General features: G+C 36.6%; 1 protein-coding gene across 50 annotated transcripts in view; it reads left to right on the forward strand.

Moving 5' to 3' along the window:
- The window catches only part of LOC127498610 (NACHT, LRR and PYD domains-containing protein 12-like), a 362,780-nt gene that overhangs the window by 75,165 nt on the left and 267,418 nt on the right, over positions 1-20,197 (forward strand). For 7 of the 50 annotated variants that reach the window (XM_051868160.1, XM_051868161.1, XM_051868165.1 and 4 more), the window contains 4 exons: positions 135-1,850; positions 4,569-4,640; positions 9,572-9,745; positions 15,080-15,253. The exons of 32 other annotated variants lie outside the window; for them this stretch is intronic. In XM_051868160.1, coding sequence (XP_051724120.1) covers positions 135-1,850; positions 4,569-4,640; positions 9,572-9,745; positions 15,080-15,253 — 2,136 coding nt within the window. The remainder of the gene's footprint in view (positions 1-134; positions 1,851-4,568; positions 4,641-9,571; positions 9,746-15,079; positions 15,254-20,197) is intronic. 11 more of the 50 variants (XM_051868170.1, XM_051868181.1, XM_051868185.1 and 8 more) reach the window with 5 other exon arrangements.

Below are 20,197 nucleotides of genomic sequence, written 5' to 3' on the forward strand. Positions count from 1 at the left end.
TTAATAATTGAAACATTTCAGAAACCTAATGATGTTCTGTGTCTCATAATACAGCAAACAAAATGATCTATGTTGTAATTTATGGCTATTTACTTCTTAAACTTGTATAATAATCTGGTATTTTAATCTTACAGCCATGACTCTAAACCTGAGGTCTTAAACACACTGAGATTAAATCTGAGAAAGAAGTTTGAGTGTTTGTATGAGGGAATATCAAAGCAGGGAAACCCAACACTCCTGAATGAGATCTACACAGAGCTCTACATCACAGAGAGTGAAAGTGGAGAGATCAATAATGAGCATGAGGTGAGACAGATTGAGACACAGTCCAGGAGAGCAGAAACAGAGGACACAACGATCAAATGCAGTCACATCTTTAGACCTTTACCTGGACAAGACAAACCCATCAGAACTGTGCTGACAAAGGGAGTCGCTGGCATTGGAAAAACAGTCTCTGTGCAGAAGTTCATCCTGGACTGGGCTGAAGGGAAAGAGAATCAGGACGTCCAGCTCATATTTCCTCTTCCTTTCAGAGAGATCAACTTGATGAAGGACAAAACACTCAGTCTTTCAGATCTTCTTCATGCCTTTTTCCCTGAAACAAAAAAAATGGAAATATCCAGTGATAAGTATAAAGTTTTCTTCATCTTTGATGGTCTGGATGAGTGTCGTCTGTCTCTGGATTTTCAGAGCGATGTGAGGTTGTGTGATGTGACTGAATCAGCCTCAGTGGACATGCTGCTGACGAACCTCATTGCGGGGAATCTGCTTCCCTCTGCTCTCATCTGGATCACCTCCAGACCAGCAGCAGCTGATCTCGTCCCCTCTGAGTGTGTCCATCGAGTGACAGAGGTACGAGGCTTCAGTGACCCACAGAAGCAGGAATACTTCAGGAAGAGAATCAGTCATAAGAGACTTGCCGACAGGATCATCTCACACCTGAAGTCATCAAGGAGCCTCTTTATTATGTGTCACATCCCAGTGTTCTGCTGGATCTCAGCCGCTGTTCTAGAGAAGATGTTGAGTGAAGCAGAGAGTGGAGAGATTCCCAAGACTCTGACTCAAATGTACACACACTTCCTGATCCTTCAGACCAACATCAAACATGAGAAGGACTATGAGAAGAAAGTGAAAGATGAAGACATGATTGTCAAACTGGGGAAACTGGCATTTCAGCAGCTTGTGAAAGGCAACCTGATCTTCTATGAGGAAGACCTGAGAGAGTGTGGCATTGATGTGACAGAAGCATCAGTGTACTCAGGATTGTGCACTCAGATCTTCAGAGAGGAGTCGGGCTTGTATCAGGGGAAAGTCTTCTGCTTTGTTCATCTGAGCATTCAGGAACATCTAGCAGCTCTATATGTGCATCTCTCCTTTATAAACAAGAACATCAATGTGTTTGACCAGATTACCAAACCAACTAAAGCTTCACTATCTGATCTCCATCAGAGAGCTGTGGATGAGGCTTTAGACTGTAAAAATGGGCATCTGGACCTTTTCCTTCGTTTCCTTCTGGGTCTGTCAGTGGAGTCTAATCAGAGTCTCTTACAAGAACTAATGACACAGACAGGAAACAGCTCTCACAACAATGAGAAAACAGTTCACTATATCAAAGAGAAGATCAGTGAGAATCCCTCTCCAGATAAATACATCAATCTGTTTCACTGTCTGAATGAACTGGGTGATCTTTCACTAGTGAATGAAGCTGAACCTCATATGAGCTCTGGAGGATTACGTAATGTGAAAATCTCCTCATCTCAGTGGTCAGCTTTAGTTTTTGTGTTTTTGACCTCAGAGCGGACAATGCAGGAGTTTAACCTGAAAAACTTAATTGGATACACAAATAATCAGTAAGTAACACAGAGTACAATCATTACAGTCTGAAACATTATGAACAAAGAGAAACAAGAATCTGATAAATCTGTAATCCTGCAGATGTCACACAGAGTTTAGTAGTTCATATTTTTATGTTCTTTTATTTCTCTCTCACACAAACACTCCCAAAAATCACTCCTCCATACCGTAATAAAGCACAGGGATACAAACTTTTCTGTTTTGAATCCAAAATAGGTCATTTGTGTTCATGCACACTGGGCATACGTGTACAAGTGTAAACAGTTGACTCTTGCACATGTAGGTAGCTGCAGTTTACAAAAATGCAGAGTTTAACTGCACAGCTAAAAATGTCAGCAAAGATTGCAGTTCAGTCTCCATGTTATTGTTTACACGGTCGTCAAGGATACGCAGAGTGAACGTGGGCAGCCACGCCATCATTTTCAAAAGTCTCTGTTTTGGTACGTTTACACTGAAATGCAACCCCAGCATTTTCAAACTAAAACGGGCTCTGCAGCGTTTTCGAAAGTCTCCGTTTTCAAGGTTCGTAAACCCCAGTGTAGTGTAAACGACAGGCGTAACCGTAGCAAAACGTATGTGTTTTAAAACGAAAATGCACTAGTGTAAACGGGGCCTCAGTTTGAAGGATCCTTTGAAGGCAGCCTTCGTTTCACATCCTTCATTCAGCTCATTTTGAAGGATGCATCAAGTGTATCCTTTGTGTCCTTCAATCACCCACAATCCTTTGCACACATTCCAATCCACGGAAAAGAACTGATGGAAACGAGTCTGCACTTATCTGAGTTCATTATGAAATGTAAGACAAAAATAATGTTTTCAGTGATGAAGGCATACATGTTATCTTTTGTTTTGGTGTAAATTAATCACTAACACTAAACTGCCAGTAATGTAAGCCACTGGGAGACACAGACGGTTGTCATTCACTGTATTGCATTAAGAAAAGATTTTTAATACAAAGTGTTTTTCCAAAATTAAGTTTTATTAGTTTTTTTGTGCTGTTGGAGCGGGAACATGTGTGACGTAGCCATGAACACTTACTAGAGCGTCTCATTCTAGTGTTTAATGCTGAGGAGGACTCGAGTCTACAAGCCTCAGAAGGACTGGACTGTTTGAGAAACACCCAATATCAATATGCAGGAGACTCCCGGAACTTCCGGAAATGTCTCTCCTGAAATTGCGATGGTTGACATAGTGATAACCATAGCAACGGACAGGACAAAAAAAATCTGATATGTCAAAATAGATCTGTCACTAAGTGTTGTAGTGTGAATGCAGACTAATAGACCTGCCACAACAACACTGACAAGAAAAAGTGTAAGGCCCGTCCAATCGGCCCAACGGCGGTTTCCCACAGGACGGGGAAGGTTTCTTGTGCAAAGTAGTTTAATTCCAATTAAATGTTTATCTGACTCCATTTTATTATGACCTCGAATTTAGGTTGAAATGCCAATTGATTATTGACTATTTATATGATAATTTATCTAGACATTTGATTATTCTGTTTAACTCTTTACTCTTATTGTACTCGTTCATTCGGTTCTCAGAGTCGCACAGGGTCCTCGCACCAGCTGTTATGCGGGCCCACGATCAAAAACTCTTCAGTCTGATCAATAAGCAGAGGTTATGGCTAAAGCAATTTAACAATGCTGCCCATGCTTGCTATTGTTAAAAGGTACCCATGTAGCCCCATACAATCGCCTATATAAAAACTTGGTTAAAGCTCCGACGATAATCAGAGGTTATGACCAGTACTATGAGGTAATGTCGCCCCTCGATAGTAATTTATCTGGCCCCTTATAGTTAATAATATAACTATATAACAACTTAATTAAAGCAGAGGCAATGACCAGAGGTTATGACCAGTACACCTTTGTCTAGCCCCATATAGTGAATGCGATTGAATAACAACTTAGTTAAAGTCAAGCAGTTAGTCAGAAATCTAGAATCTCGCCAGATGTGCCCCATGCTCCATACAATCTGAGATCTAGTATGTACTGAACCCTGGTCGTAGATTTACGGTAACAACGGATACATCGTTATCTGCTGAAGTCAATAATTTCAGAGTAAGTCAGAATAAAGCCAAATGTAACAATTTATTAGTCAGGTAAATGTATCATGCCAATTACATAATCAATTCAAAGATGATCAATACAAAACATCAAATGCTCAGAAAAAGAGTAAAAAGATTCATACCTGACAGTAGAAAATTGCACATTGCTGAGTGTCCTAGACTCTGATTACAGAATCGCCCCGAGCCTCCTGCAACATCTCTTTAAACCTTTAGACCTTTTGACCTTTAGACCTTTGTACCAGTCATTTCAAATGATACCAAACATGTATAGTGTTGTATGATAACGAAGGAAAGGAAATGTAGATTAAGGCAATGCTGAGGTGTGATTGACTCAGTGTGATTGCGTCTCGGATGGGGATGCTAATTTTGCAAAAGAGAGTTCAAATGTTAATTTCCTTTGTTTTCTCAAAGAGTAGCCCAGCATCAGTCTAGCATCAGTCTTACAAAAGAAAAAAACAAATCTGTGTTGGCAGAATATGTTCAGTAACTTCTTCAGTTAGATACTAATAAAACTTTTTCACATGTCCTTTTTAAAACAGTGTTTATTGAAGGTATTTAATGTAATATTTACTTATAATATTACTCATAGTATTAATTGTTATTATTAGCATTAATAATTAACATATTTTTTATTTTCAAATAGTGACACAGTAAATACAGGAGATGAAGTTCTTCAGAAGATGCTGCCTGTGGTTACAGCAACTAGATCAGCTAGGTAAGTAACACTGAGAACAATCATCACTGTGAAAACTTTATAACATTTTTTTACTTAAAAATATAAATTAATGGTTCAACAAAAAATATGAGCGTCACACTTCAGCTTTTAAACCCTCCACCTATCTGACCTGCTAGGCTTCTATTGTAAGAGCATTACTGTAAATGTGTTTCTGTTCATTTTTACAAACTGAGACATGATAAAATTACTTTGTGTTTTAGCTAATGTGTTTTAGCTGAGGTAAATGTATGTTCTCTGCAGTGAGTTGAGGCGATCCTAATATTATCCATGTTTCTTTCATGCTATAACTACTAGTAAAGAGGAAAAGATAACCGGTTCACTCGTGCTCCGCACTGCTGCTTGAACTGAGACACTACAGCGATCTGTCAGCCACATTAAAGAGCGCCAAAAACACATTTATTGTTTGAATTTCTTAATACGTTTGACAGAATTTGAAAGCTGAGATTTTCTTATCAAAAATGCATCAACTGAAAACAGCACAGACTAAAAGATTGATTCTCTGGATTTATGGACTGTAGTTCATAAAAATAAAGATCGTTTAAAATTAGGGATGCTCCGATCGATCGACTGCAGATCGTTATCGGACGATAATCAGATTCTATTGCTGTGACTCAATTCAGAGGCTGCATCCTTCGAAGGCCGAGTGTGTCACAGTGAAGGCTGTCACAATTAGAAGACTCCTCCAAATGTGGCTTTCGTTTGTCGTGAAATGATGGGTACATCAGATAAATCTAAGATCAGTGCTCCGTAGGCTAGACCGTCCCATCTAACAACGCTCATACCGACCTTTGAAGGATGCAGCCTCTGAATTGGGACACAGCTTATGAATCGATCAGGAGTCACTAAAACAGGCCGATCTCACCAACCAAACGCATAATTGATTATGTCAGAATTTAGCGTCACAGTCATTTCATCACCAGTGTGGAGTTATTACACGGTCTCATGAAACAATGACTTTTAAGCCTTACGATTTAAGAACATTGTGCAGTAAGAAGTGAAACAGCGCTCATTCGATACGTGCGCATGGTTTCTGAGAGCGGTTCTGAGCGCAGTCAGCGCACACACCTGGAACACATAAAGCTGCTGCTCATACAGAGCGTGAGTACTTACACCTGTTTCACACACACTCCGTCTGCAGTACGTATGCGTTGCAGGAGCAGCACGCGCATATTGTGCTTTCACGCATGTCGCGTTTGCAGTGCGCAGCTGATCCGTGGCTGCAGTGGCGTAGGCAGAATTTTATTTTTGGCCGAGCCTGGGCAAAAGTGAGCGGGCACTTTCACGTAGGGTCCTATAGCCTACATATTTCTTATAGCCAAAAGCAAACTAACGGACTAGGGGTGTGCGATATTGACAAAAAATTATATCTTGATATTATCTGAGATTTTCTCTATAACGATAATTAGATGATATTTTGCTGAGTGTGTTATTGTGTTGGTACCTTGGCAGGTTTTTCCCGTGGGCAGCTGACTCCTAAAGTTTTTGATATTCTTCATATTTTGTGCGGTGGTTAGTTTGCAGCAGTGACTGAAATGATCTTTTCCAATAAGTTTAAAATGATTTTTTACCTTTTACCATTTTTACCTTTATTTTTTAACCTAATTAAATTCATGCCTCATCTTTTGTATCAAATTAATTAACAAATCTTTTGTGTCATTTAATCAATAAATTCAATTAGAACAATAAGATACACTAGGGCTGTTACCAATCAAATGAAATCAATATCAACAAAATTAATCTTTGCAATGCAGTGGAAACACAGAAACTGCATCTAAAGTGCTTTTATATGCATTTAAACTGCAGTTACAAATGCATATAATGTTTTAAACATAAAACGCTGAATATTGATATTTTGAAATTATTAAAATGAAAAGATAATTTAAATGTGACATCAGTTGGCAGCAAGTCACTGTCAATGAGTGAGTCATTAGTTTCAGCCGATTCATTCAAACGGCTGATTCTTTCAGGAACAAAGCTTATCATAAACTAGCGCTGAGCCCAATCTGCCCTACCTAAACTTTCAGCCAGGAGTCGCTACTGATATTGAGTCCGTTATAGGGGTGTCAGATAATATTGTGATTGTTGTTTTAACGATATGCGATCTGAAATTATCTAATGTTTTTTCTCACTTTACAAAAACAAACACAGAGAGTCGCACGCATCGCATACACTACGTGATGTAACGTTAGTCTAGTAGGTTAGACTAGTGCGCTGGCGCATTTAGAGTGCACGCTTTCACTGTGTGATTAAAACATTTGTAATGCACCCAATATTGAAGATAAGGAGGTAAAAGTACATCTGTATATGTCTTAAATATTTATATCATTTAATCAATATCCCATGAAGAGTGCAGTTTTTCTCCAAATATCAACATGATTACAAATGTGATATTGATTTCATACAACAGTTCAAAAAACAAGAAGTTAATATTTAGTGACTTACATTTTAGATACAGTATTGCCTATTTTCGCTCTATTTCGCCAACAAAAATATTTCCAAACAAAGCTGCAGGAGTCAGGACTGATTTGCGTGTCTGAGCAACACACGGCGGTGAATGAACGAATCGTTTCAATGAATGTTTCAATGATTCACACTTTAAACATTTTGTAAGCTTTATATCCTGATCGCTGAACACATCAGACACACTTTTGGCAGAATTCGAATGTCCTTGCGTTATTCAGCCTGAGGGTGGCGCTCTAAAAACAAACACAACAGAACTACTGTATAAAGGCTATTCACATGAGCACGTTTAAATTAAAAGATTTATACTTTCATTAATCTGATACGCTACTCCACATAGGAAGAACAGATATGCCAACTAGTTATTGACCTGAAGCAGACACATATCTGAAGCGGGCTGATATCGTCTTGGTCTGGAGTGAGGTTTATGTAAGGTAACGTGAAAATAAGCGGCAGTCTGAAATCTGCCCCAATGGCGCTCTATGACAGCGCGCTGCAGTTCCATTTTTCACCACAGATTTACATCATAGACTGTAAAACAATATGGATGTGACGTCACCTGTAGATTTCTGAAGAGCATTTTTGAAGTGAAAATGAGGCCGCTGCCATCTTAGCAACGCGTCACTGCACGTCACTTTTCTAAAATTAAAATAAAACCGAACACCTCAAAATTGCAATAAATCAAGGTAAACACAACAGCCTTTTAAACATCTACAAACATCTCAGTTAGGCTCAGGTGCTCAAAAAGAGCATAAGGAAACCAATATCCTTCAAAAAGTTCTCTTCAATATAACGGATACATAAAATTAAAAAGTCAAAGCCTACTTACACTGGACGTGCTGGTTTGGGCCTCATCACCGGCTGCAACCACGTCCTCATATATGCTCTCAAATATGAAACACCTGCGATTCAGCAACTACCTGCACATGCACTCACATTTGTGTAAAGTAGCCTTGTTGACAAGTTTGGGTGAGTAAAGGTAAAGCACACAAGATATAGTTCCTTCAATGTCCTGTAGATGGCAATATTGCTTTTTTTTTGTAGCAGAAATAAACTGCAGCAGAAAAAGTTAGGTGCCATGTAAAATGTAACAAATAATTACATAACTCATTACAAATGTATTAGAGTAAAGAGTACATATTTATTAAAAAATGTAGTCAAGTAGAGAGTAAAAGTTGCTAATAACTTTGATACTCAGAAACAGGTACAAAATAGTCACAACCTTAAGTACACTAACTAGGGGAGAGCGGGGCACAACCTAACGCTTTTTGACTTTCTCAGTTTGTGTAAATCTACTTAGGGTTCAGAGAATTAACTTTGTTCCACATTAATTTCACACATGTCTGCTACAAATATGTGGCTTTGTTTCATTAATGCAGTGTATACTTTTTTCTTTATTTACCCCGAAAGAAGAGAAGTGAAATGTGACAACATGCCCCATAGGTGGGGCGCACTGTAACATGACCATATGACAGCTTAAAATGTTATCTGATCTAATCAAAATAATATACATGATAAACTAAAATATTTTATCATTAAAAGACAATTATTATTTCTTTCTAGGGCTGCAACAAACGATTATTTTGATAATCGATTAATCTACCGATTATTGGGGCGATTAATCGACTAATCGCAGATTATTACACTGATTAATCAGTATGCTTTGATAGATTATTCCACTTTAGCAATGAGTTAAAATATTGAGTTATACTTTAACTAATAAATAAAAATCACTTCAGCTTTTAGACGAGCCAGTGCCAGTGCTGAACATTGATTAAAATAATATTTTATGGATGTTCAGGTTCTTCCTCTCAGTCTTTATTCACCTTTTCTTCATGGTATCTCAACAGATATTCATAAAAGTTAATTATGCCAATTGTATTGGTAACTGTATAGAATAGCATAGCTCTAATAGCGGAGCACATTGTGACGCAGTGTTACAACGAACCCGATCTGTGCAACTGGAATTTAAACTTGGTTAGTGTCTTCTGCTAGTTAGTGAAACATTAAAGAACTAACAGATTGGAGATTAAAATAATAGCAGATTTGTCTGATTTTAAATAAACAAAAAAATATAGATGAAAAATTAACATTTACTTTTGCTATTGTTAAATAAATATTCAGTGATATCTTCCAAAGATTTCTGAATTTTGGCACAATTTTTTTCTCTATATTTTGCTGATATGGCAACTAGTAAATACACTAATTTTCATCATGCTATCATGTGTGGAAGTATTTAAACCATGTGTGTTACAACTAACCCTGCTTTAGGTTGTGCCCCACGCTTCCCTAATTACATTTACACAAACACACTCCTGGTTTTGGGAAACAGACTGTAATTTTAGGATGATTCATACAATTGTTTCTACAAGGTTTATGATGTTTTTGGGAAATATGGCCCTGTAAGTTTTGATCTGAGAGAGTGAAGAGTGTGTCATTGTTCTCTACAGGTTGTTTAATTGTGGTGTCACAGATGAAGGTTGTGCTGCTCTGGCTTCAGCTCTGAGATCAAACCCCTCACACCTGAGAAAACTGGATCTGTCTAGGAATAATCTAGGAGACTCAGGAGTGAAGATGATTTCTGCTGTACTGGAGAATCCTCACTGTAAACTGGAGGAACTAGAGTAAGATCATACGCGACTCTCACATGAAACTGTGTCACTGTGAATTTTGCAATTTCAATAATTCATAAAGTAACATTAAAATGGAATAGAATTCAGGGAAAACTATTATTACATTCATTCATTCAAATTACCTTTCATGAATTTAAAGGGTTAGTTCACTCAAAAATGATTTTTTTTCAACCTGTTAGCCAGTTAGTCATGATTAAAATAAAGTTTATGTAATATATGTGTGTGTACGGTGTATATTTGTTTTGTATTTATACATATACATGTATATATTTAGGGACAATATAAAAATATAAAAATCAACTAGATCAAAAAGTTTGTAGACAAACTATGTTGTCTTGAAAAAGCCGGTCCAGAAAGTTTGAAGAAGTTTTAAAAGTTTGTAGTTTGAAGCTTTTCAGTTTGAAATAGTTTAAGTTTTAGAATTGTAGTTTTAAAAGATAGATAGATAGATAGATAGATTTTAATTTGCTATGTGATTGCTAGGGTACTCGGGGTGGTTGCTAGGGTGTTGCTATGCGGTTGCTAAGGTATCCTGGGTGGTTGCTAGGGTGTTGCTCTGCGGTTGCTAGGGTACTCATGGTGGTTGCTAAGGTATCCTGGGTGGTTGCTAGGGTGTCAGATAGATAGATAGATTTAGCTTGACAGATAGATAGATAGATAGATAGATAGATAGATAGATAGATAGATAGATAGATTTAGCTTGACAGATAGATAGATAGATCTATTTAGATAGATAGATTGATAGATAGATAGATAGATCTATTTAGATAGATAGATAGATAGATAGATAGATAGATAGATCTATTTAGATAGATAGATAGATAGATAGATAGATAGATTAATGAGTTTGAATGAGTTTAAATGGCTTAGAAATAGGAATGGCAGTTTAATTGAGTCTGTGTGTTTGAATTTGAATTTTGACAGTTGGACGGAATGTTCAGATCAGCCAAGGCAGTTCAATGAAAGTCAATGGGATTTTTCCAAGATTTAATCAGCATTTTTAGGAAAACCGTAAGTCTGATCAGTCTGAAAAGATAAGGCAACTCGAGTCAGCTTGAACAGTCTAGGAGGAGTAGCATTTAGAAATTTTAGTCTAAGAAGAAGAAGAATAATAATCTTAAATAGAAGATCAGTGAGTGGGCTTTTTCAAGCCAACTTAATAAATATTTATATATAATTTAAATTATATAAATATATACATGTAAATATTTCTTAAATATATACATGTATGTGTTTATAAACAAAGTAAATATACACAATACACACACATATATTACATAAACTTTTATTTTGGATGTGATTAATCGTTGAACAGCTCTAGATAAACCATATATTATTGCAATCATGTGTTTATTGTCTCCAAACCGTTTCTCTCTGCATGTTATAGTGATCTCTGGATCTCTGATCATTGTTTATGTTAAGAGATTTCCTGGAATGTCACATGATATGGCTGTACTTCTAGTCTCACTCTTGGGGCTCTATCATACACCCGGCGCAACGCAGGAGTTTGTTGCTAGTTTCAGCCTGATGCAGTCTGTGTGACGTCTACGTCACGTCTGCGCCTTAAATTGAATGGAATAAATAGCAGAATAAAAACTAAGACTTTGAGTGAGACGTTCACTGAGATGAGTGCATGTAGCAAAGTTATATTAAAGAGCCATTCGGAACGACATAGACATGAACACATAAACTTCATCTCTAGAGCTGCTCTGAGAGTCACTTCATGAGCATTTTACCGTTTAATTGGAGAAAAAACTATTGTCATATCATATACACACATAAACTTCAAGATCACAGCAACCCGTCAAAATAAAAGTTCGGTTTAACTTGTAACAGAAACAGAGCCATATTACTATTACTATGTACTATGTAGTCTACTATTGTATTACTATTGTACGGTATTAAATATTTCTTAATGACAATGTAATACTACTACTAGTACAATAATTATTAAGACTTTAGTTTTGAAGTATGGGGAGAGCAGGGACGAAAGTAGCCTACCATTTTTCACAAAAATGTAATTTTGAAAGATAATGTTTTAGACAGCGATATATTTTTGCTGTGGTCAGTAACTCACAGGTGTGGTCTATCAATACCAGGTGGTATTTTGTACAAATGTAGAACGGCTTCAGCATAATTTCACTTTGAACATAAATTGCACATTGTTACTTTCAACCCCGTCAGTTGGGACGAAAGTAACACACAGGTGGGTCAAAAGTAACAACAACACAAGCTAGATTTTTTGTGTTAGTCTTGTTTTTATTAAATATATCTGACTATGACCTTGTTAATATGTAACTGCAAACATATTTGGTCCTTTATCTTTGCAAAAAAATATTTTCATTTAAAATTGAGAATTTCAGTTTCATCAAATGTCTCAAAAGTAACCCGACAGAACAAACTTGAATTGTTTAGAATATTTTTTTTTTTGGCAATGTCAATTTATTTTATAAAACATTTTTCAGCAGTTTGAACAATATGAAAATTAAATTAAATTAGCATAATATAAATTCTCAACATAGTGTAACAGTCATGTTTCCAATCCAGCTGTTTTTATGCATAAATTCAAAATATAAATTCATAAAAACATCTGAATGGAAACACTGCAAATTCATAGGTGGATGTGGAAAAGCTAAGGTATGGCTAAAAACTAAATGTGACTATGGTAAATGTAAACAGATTGAGTGAATAAATGGTGACATACAGAAATCAGCAACAGATATGTCCAGAAACGCCCTCTCATGAACATCTGGCTGAATCAGACCTCTGTCTGTCTTTCTGACCCTCACTCTTGGCATATTCTGCTAGTATAATATGACATAAACATGTTTTAATAAATGCTGCACCGCAGAGAAAGCCACCACATTAGCAGAGGGACAAAAGAAACAAGTGTTACTTTCATCCCAACAGGAACTCCTGACATTTAAACCCGATTTACTTTCATACTGAAAAGTTCTGAGAAGTCAAACTTCAGGATGTTACAGCACTAAATAACCTGTAGATTGATCATTATTGTGACACATGAAATGAGAAACACAACTTGTAATTAGAAAAAAATGTACCGCTTCAGCAGTTTATTTACCGTATTCGAAAACTGCTTTCCGGTCCTAACCGCGGGAAACAATGATGAAATCACATGATGTTTGGCAGCTCCGTCAAGGGTTGCGTGCTGAACGTGTCTTAACTTGGAACGCAAATGTAGTCAGAGCTCTGAGAAAATTGCTTTGTTACTTTCGTCCCGCGTTACTTTCGTCCCGGTTCTCCACTAATAATCACACAATTTTACAGTAACCCTCTAGCGGCAGTTGCACTGAACTTTGAAATTGGTCGTGAAGCAACCGTTACCCTCGCCATGGTAAACTGAACGATTTTAATGAATGTAACGTTAATGCATGTATGAATATATCCACACAAAGCAAATGAGCCTCAATACATCTAAAATAAAAACATAGTAGATTTTATAGAGCTAATTAATATAAAAATGTATTTAATAATTATAAAAAAAAAATTCTGACCTAATTATTAATAATAACTGCCATTTTACAGAAATAGTGTTTACAGAATAATGCGAAAGTGTTAAAATATAGAGAATGAGGAGTTACGTCATGATGTTTTCACTCCGCGTTGCATTTTGGGAAGGCGCCGCCATATTAGCAGGATACGGTATCTGTTGCTATGGTAACCTCGACTGCAGCCCGAGATAAAGACCAACAGAGAGAGAGAGAGCAGAATAATTTAATAAATAAATTACAGCGCAGTTTTATGGGAAGAAATGGAGAAGGAGAAGGTGAAAGGAAAGGGGCTCTATCAGGAGAGATTAAATAACAGCGCCGAGCAGCGTCATTTAGAGAAAATGCTTGACATTAACAGCATCGAGCCGTACGACCTGCCAGCTACAGAACTGACGAAATGATGCTTATCTGATGCTTAACATCCCAACAGACTATCTAAAAGTGAACGAGTCTTTACTTTATAGAATGTACAGTAGAAATAAAGAAGAAGAAAGTAACAGAATTGCTCAGGGCAGCCACTGGTCAAATGAGTCCCCTATGCTGAACTTCAGTTGCCCTCTTGGTTGAAATCTCTTTCTGGGGGTGGGTGGGGTGTTGATGGTGCCCATAGAGGGTGTGATGGTGTCCCCTTAGTTAGTGCCCTACACAGACCACATATTCAGCGTATATGAAACAGTGGTAGAGGAATCGGTGTAGTAAAAGCTTTACATGAATTTAAATGAAATTGCTGCCATTGATCAACAAAGGAATTGTGATATAAAAACTATATGAATTGAGAGAAAAAAAGTAAGAATTGTGAGATAAAAAGTCACAATTGCCTTTTTATTTTCTATTCATGGCAGAAATAAGCTTTCATAGGTTCATCATGTGTAAAAGAGGAAAACTATAGAGATGCACAATCCAGCACACAATCTTACTCCTCTCCCCTAACTCTTCTTCTCCCTTGTCCTGATCCAACTCTTCTTCTCCTTCATCTATTCCTCTCCCTCACCCAGACATTTTTTCTCTCTCTGCTCCTCTGTGTTGTTCTTCATCCACACTGAACAATGAGTCTGTGTCTATTTTACTGTATGTCCATGTAATGAAGGAGCTTCAACATCTGATTATTCCTCCAACTGAGATTGGAATCTGCTATTTCTCAATATTTCTCAATATCTGCTAATTATAAATGCTTATCAATTGTTTCAGTATTTGTTTTCTAGATTTTTTCAATACTTTTGAGCTGCTGTTGGTACAGAAGTAGAGGTTTTATACTATATTTATAGATTGTAACATTGGGTCTTCATTTCTGACATGCTGTGTTTAAGCATTTGTAAATAAGATCAGAAAGAAATTTAAGCCTTCTAGAAACGTGTTAATTGACTGCATTTTGTGTGAAAACGACATGAATTATGGTAAGGTCACAACAGACGGATGTTGTGCTAATTGTGTTTAGAGTTTTGAAAATGTGATACAGATTGGAGAAAAGTGTGTTAGAAATTGAAAAAAAAAACATGAATAGAAGAACATGAAGAACATGAATTCATCCTTAATGACCATCACATCCATCTTTTTTCTGTGATCATCTTTCCATATTATTTAATGTGATAATTTGTTAACATAATTTCTTATATTCAGTTTTTATATTAGCTTTCCCTCTCACTCAAACACACACACACACACACACACACACACACACACACACACACACACAAACGTAGTAAAACTCATATCAAACATGGGGATTTGTGCTTTTGTTTTGGTTTCTTTTTAATAATGAAGTTTCTGTTGATCTGATCTGAGAGAGTGAAGAGTGTGTCATTGTTCTCTACAGGTTGGAGGATTGTGGTGTCACAGATGAAGGTTGTGCTGCTCTGGCTTCAGCTCTGAGATCAAACCCCTCACACCCGAGAGAACTGAATCTGTCTAGGAATAAACTAGGAGACTCGAGAGTGAAGATGATTTCTGCTGTAATGAAGAATCCTCACTGTAAACTGGAGGAACTGTGGTAAGATCATCTCTATCATAAAGACTGGAAGTGAATAAGGATTAATATGTAGATAGTGCATACAAAATATCCTTTGGCGTAAACCCCATCCGGCGGTTCAGTGACAGATTCCTGCTTGAACCGTCAGATCCTGCCGGCAGTAGAAGGAAGGGGTGAGGAGTCTACCTGAAAAAAAGAAAATTTAGATCTAAATATATTATTATCCTGCAAAAGAAAGTAAAACTAACAGTTTGTAGGGGAATTTTACAGTTAAAGACCCAAAAGACCAGATATGATGAATAAAGACCCGGAGTCAGAGTTAAAAAAATAATAAATTGAAGATAATTTTACTGAAGAATAGTTTGCAGTTTCATCAGCAGAAGCCAGCTTCAAGTCTCACAAGGAGTTCGTAGGCCGCTCTGCGTACATTCACATTTCCACAACAATTATACTCTAACAGAGTCAACTAACTACGTCATTACTTCAGGTTGAATGATTCTGATTGGCTAAGAAAAATCTTCCACACATGGACAGATAGTCAGAAGCATATCTCCATTCGTCACGATGCTGACGAGGGGACCCTGGATTTAGGCACTGGATGTCCTTTTGGGGTCATGACATGGTGTCTGCTGGTCTCAAGAAGAGTGCCAGTTGTCCACCAGTACAAAGGACCTGCACAGAACACTTAGCGCACATACACAGATACACATGATTCACAGCTTCTTCAAGGTTGAAGTTGATCTGAGCTCTGCTCTGAGCAGGAAACTTTCCCAAAACATACTGATAACATGTTCTTTTCTCTCAGTGAGAGGTACAGACAATATTCAAAATTATTTTCTAGTGTTTGAAAAGGAAAAGAAATGCTTTAACATACGTTGAAGAAGTCATTCAAATAATTTAACAGAAAGATAAATCTTGGTTAATAACTTAAAAGATATATATTAAAGCGGCAGTGGATTCCAGAATCCACCCCTTCAGTCCCCCTTAAAGGCCAATGTGGAGTCCTAAACACCACATCTGGTCTAACAATTTAGGCCGCTTCAATATTTTACATTGTTGACCCATGCTCCCCTGGCAGGTTAAAATGGTATAAAATAGACAATAGGTTTTCTGTTGAAGGACTTAACTAGAACAGAATATTCTACAGAGCACGTAGTGCATGATTGACCTTCAGTCCTTACACATATTTGTCTTTACATCAATCCTGGCTATTTGGTTTATCATCAAATTCCTTGACTACAAAACAAATACATATTTATTCTCTGGAAGCCGGGCTAAACGAGTAAGCACTGTTACTGCATTCCTGGCATGGGCCAGACCCTCAGTCACTCCTCAGATACTAAATACAGACATTTCCTGTAATCATAAACACCAGGATATATACACTGGTTTTTAGAAAACTATAATTTCCAATTTATTATATAATACAAGAAGATGGATCGTAAATCCACTCCTTTCACTATACCCCTTATAGATAATTTTTAAAGATTAAAAACAAACTTGTGGTCTAACTCAAAATAAACGTTAAAAATAAATAAGACCCATCATAATCCATCCAAGTACTTTAAGTCTCTTAAATCATCCTTCAGTTTACAGTCTATAGACATATCATGTACCACCTTAACTGCAGAACATCTTTTAAATCTTTTTTTTAAAAACACCTTTAAAAATAAAAAGAAAAGAAAACAAATTTACATGACTATTTCAATTATCATTTTCAATAAAACAGAGAATTGTTACTTTTACGTAATAACCCTTTTGTTAAGATTTCTTTTCACAACAGATCCATTATAGCCCATAAAAAAAAATAATAATAAATAAATAAATACATAAACCTAAACTTTTTAATCTTAAAACATTTCATCAAAATGACATAACCATCAAAACATATAAATTCAATTATATCAACAACTTGTTTGTTTTGACTGCCATATATCTTTATCATGACATCACTGTTAATCATACTCAATACCTAATTATTTTTAATCCGAAACTCAATTTTCACAACATTTGACAGTACTCAGACCATGTCAACAGTGCAGCATTCAAAATCAAATAATTAAGACTTCCTTTAAAGTCAGTTTTAAACTCAAATGTCTTGTCAATTATAACTGCTTAGGCTAAATGACCAAAATCTTAACCCTCTTCTTTGGCAGTGATACTTATCATCTCATTAGATTTGCCACTGCACCAAAATCATAAACATAAACACAAAGGGACAGATATTTTTTAAATATAATCTTCCATATCACTTATAAATTATACAAATTTGTGCTATAAGACATTATCTTTAAAGCTGTTTTTTGAAACAGTTTTACATCTTTTTTTCATCACATTAATTTCAACTGCTTTACTTTTTGTTATAATTTTGTCACGGTATTTCTCTATCAAATTGTTAGTCTGTAGATCCAAAAATATATTATCATTGTCTCAGTCCTATTATTATCTCTACTGTTTTGCAGAAACCAAAGTATTATTTTACTCAAATCTCAACCCCTAGGTTACACAGACAGCCTTATAGCTGCTTTCTCCTTCAACCCTTATTACATAAATTGTATTTCTCTAGACATCTAATGTCATGCATCCATTTAATGGATAAAAAATAAAACTTTTATCAGTTATATTCACTCCTCCTTTGTTTGCCCACCGGCCTTCCATAAATTTGAGGGGTTTCTCTGGATAATTTACTAGTGACTTAGCCAATGTGTCACTTTGTCTCTGCAGACTGCAAAAGCAGTCTTCATCTTTAACCACCACCATGCCTTAGAATTATCCTATGCCATGTCTAATGACCTGCAGGAGTAAAAACTATAATATAGACACATTAGTTCAAAATAAACACAGCCTCACAGATTCAGGGATTCATAGTACTGCTGAATCTGAAACTTCTATACAGTTCTTGCCAATAGAGCAACCAACATCATGTTAATAAATTTTGCTATTGTCTCCCCAGAAATTACGGACAATCACCTCATGGTCTCAGTCGGCTCTTGAAAGCTCATTCCCATCAGCTCTTTATCAATAATCTTCTTTTCCTCAGGGTCTTGTCCCCTGACATAGTTGCTTGTCACAATGAAAAACAAGCCATCCTAGGAATGCGGTTTCTGGTGAGTGGTATAGAGGAACATTTTTGGGTCAGACTGCTGTACCTTTCACAGGTCATCCCCCCTTAATGATGCTGCTGGCCTCACAGACATCCGCTCCACTCTCATACCCATCTCACATTAAACACCTCCCTTCAGGGTAGATGCCCAGTGGCGGCGGTGACCCCCTGCCTTAGGTTGTCCCCTGTCTGGCCAAAGAGGATCTTACCCATCATTGAGAAATCACCTCGTGCACACTGGTAACCGCTCTTTCCCATTATGAAATCTTTGACAGTTTTCTTCAACAGAATCGTGTGTTTTCTGGAGCTTAGGGAAGTTGCATTCAAGAGCCACCAGAGCCATTGGACTGCCTAATAGTCTTAAAACATGGAGACAGGTTAATGACAGCAGTATTTAATCACTAAAATCCATGAGACATCTCTGTAGCAGCAACATAAAAATGCTGAGATTATACTCAGTGAATTTAGTTTTCACAATTGTCCATTCAGTGTAGTGTTCTGCTACATCTGTAACTCGAGCCATCGGCCCTGCACATGGTGGTGACTAGGATGAGACAAAAAAGTTACTGGTCATAGAATAAATTCGTCAAAATAGTCACTTCTATCATTCAAGGTCTATATGACCATTTTAAAGACCTCTTTATACTCATTGAGTTTTCCTTTGACAAATTTAACAACTAATTGCCCTCTTTATGGCAATCATTTCTTTTAACATCTCTGTGTCCATGATTTTCAACTGAGACACTGTGCTTCACTATAAATAGCTTGTTATCACTTATGACACAAGCTCAGATAGCAGCTTTTAGCTGACTTTGAATGAGAGAAAGGGAGACTCTTGAGGCATTCAGGACTGGTACACTGCATTTTCATAAACCTGTAACATCAAACTTTACCTATATCTTGTAACTCTGGCCCAGCTTAAGACTTTGCCAGATTTGACATGCTTTATATTTGTCATTTACCCACATATCAGGGAATTTAGAAATTACAATCAGGTCGAGTCTCTGTGAAACTGGCAATCCCATTTTTGCCATTTAAACCCTTTATATCACTTTGACCATCAAAAACTAAATATTTAGAACTTGGAGGTCCTACATCATTTTAGTTATTTACACTACAAAACATACTTGAGACGGTTCAAATATTTTTCCATAAAGTGAAACTTTCAGAACATCCAATCGTCCCTTTATATATTTTTGTAACTCACGTTTTAGATTTATTGTCTGTAATTTTACATTAACCTGTATTTGTCCATTCAATATAAAACTTATTATTATAGATATTTCCTTCAAAAGGAATTCCTTAAGACTACAATCTTATGACCTTATTGTTATCTCATGTTCTTTCTCAGTTTCACAAGCCCATTCTCAGACAGAGTGGAAGTCTCTTTTTTTGTTCCTTTCTTTTCTTTCTTTTGTTTACAATATTTGCGAATATGGCCAAGTTTCCCACACTGTCTACACCTTTTAGGTGGGCATTTACAATTAAGGGTGAGATGGCCCTGCTGACCACAATTAAAACACTCCATGTCATCTTTATCACATTGGGTAATCAGATTGAACCATCCCTCAGTTACTTCTGGGATTTTTCCATCAGGGGTTAATGGTACCCCGCCCATTTTACAAATCCATGAATAAGCACAAACAGCTAAAAATGTGAATTTTTCTGGTTCTTTCTTTGTTTGTAGCCAGTCAAGTTGTTGTTTAACTTTCCAATCAGAACCAAAACCCTGACTAACCATTTTCTTAATTAGTTCAACAAATTTCTTTTAAGTGAGAGCTTCAGAGCAGATCTGCTTACAGCGTTTGCTCTCTTCTGTCTCATTATCTGTATCTGGACTGATCAAGTTTCAAAATTTGTCA

The sequence above is a fragment of the Ctenopharyngodon idella genome, chromosome 17 (genome assembly GCF_019924925.1).
Source record: "Ctenopharyngodon idella isolate HZGC_01 chromosome 17, HZGC01, whole genome shotgun sequence".
NCBI classification, from domain to species: Eukaryota; Metazoa; Chordata; class Actinopteri; order Cypriniformes; family Xenocyprididae; genus Ctenopharyngodon; species Ctenopharyngodon idella.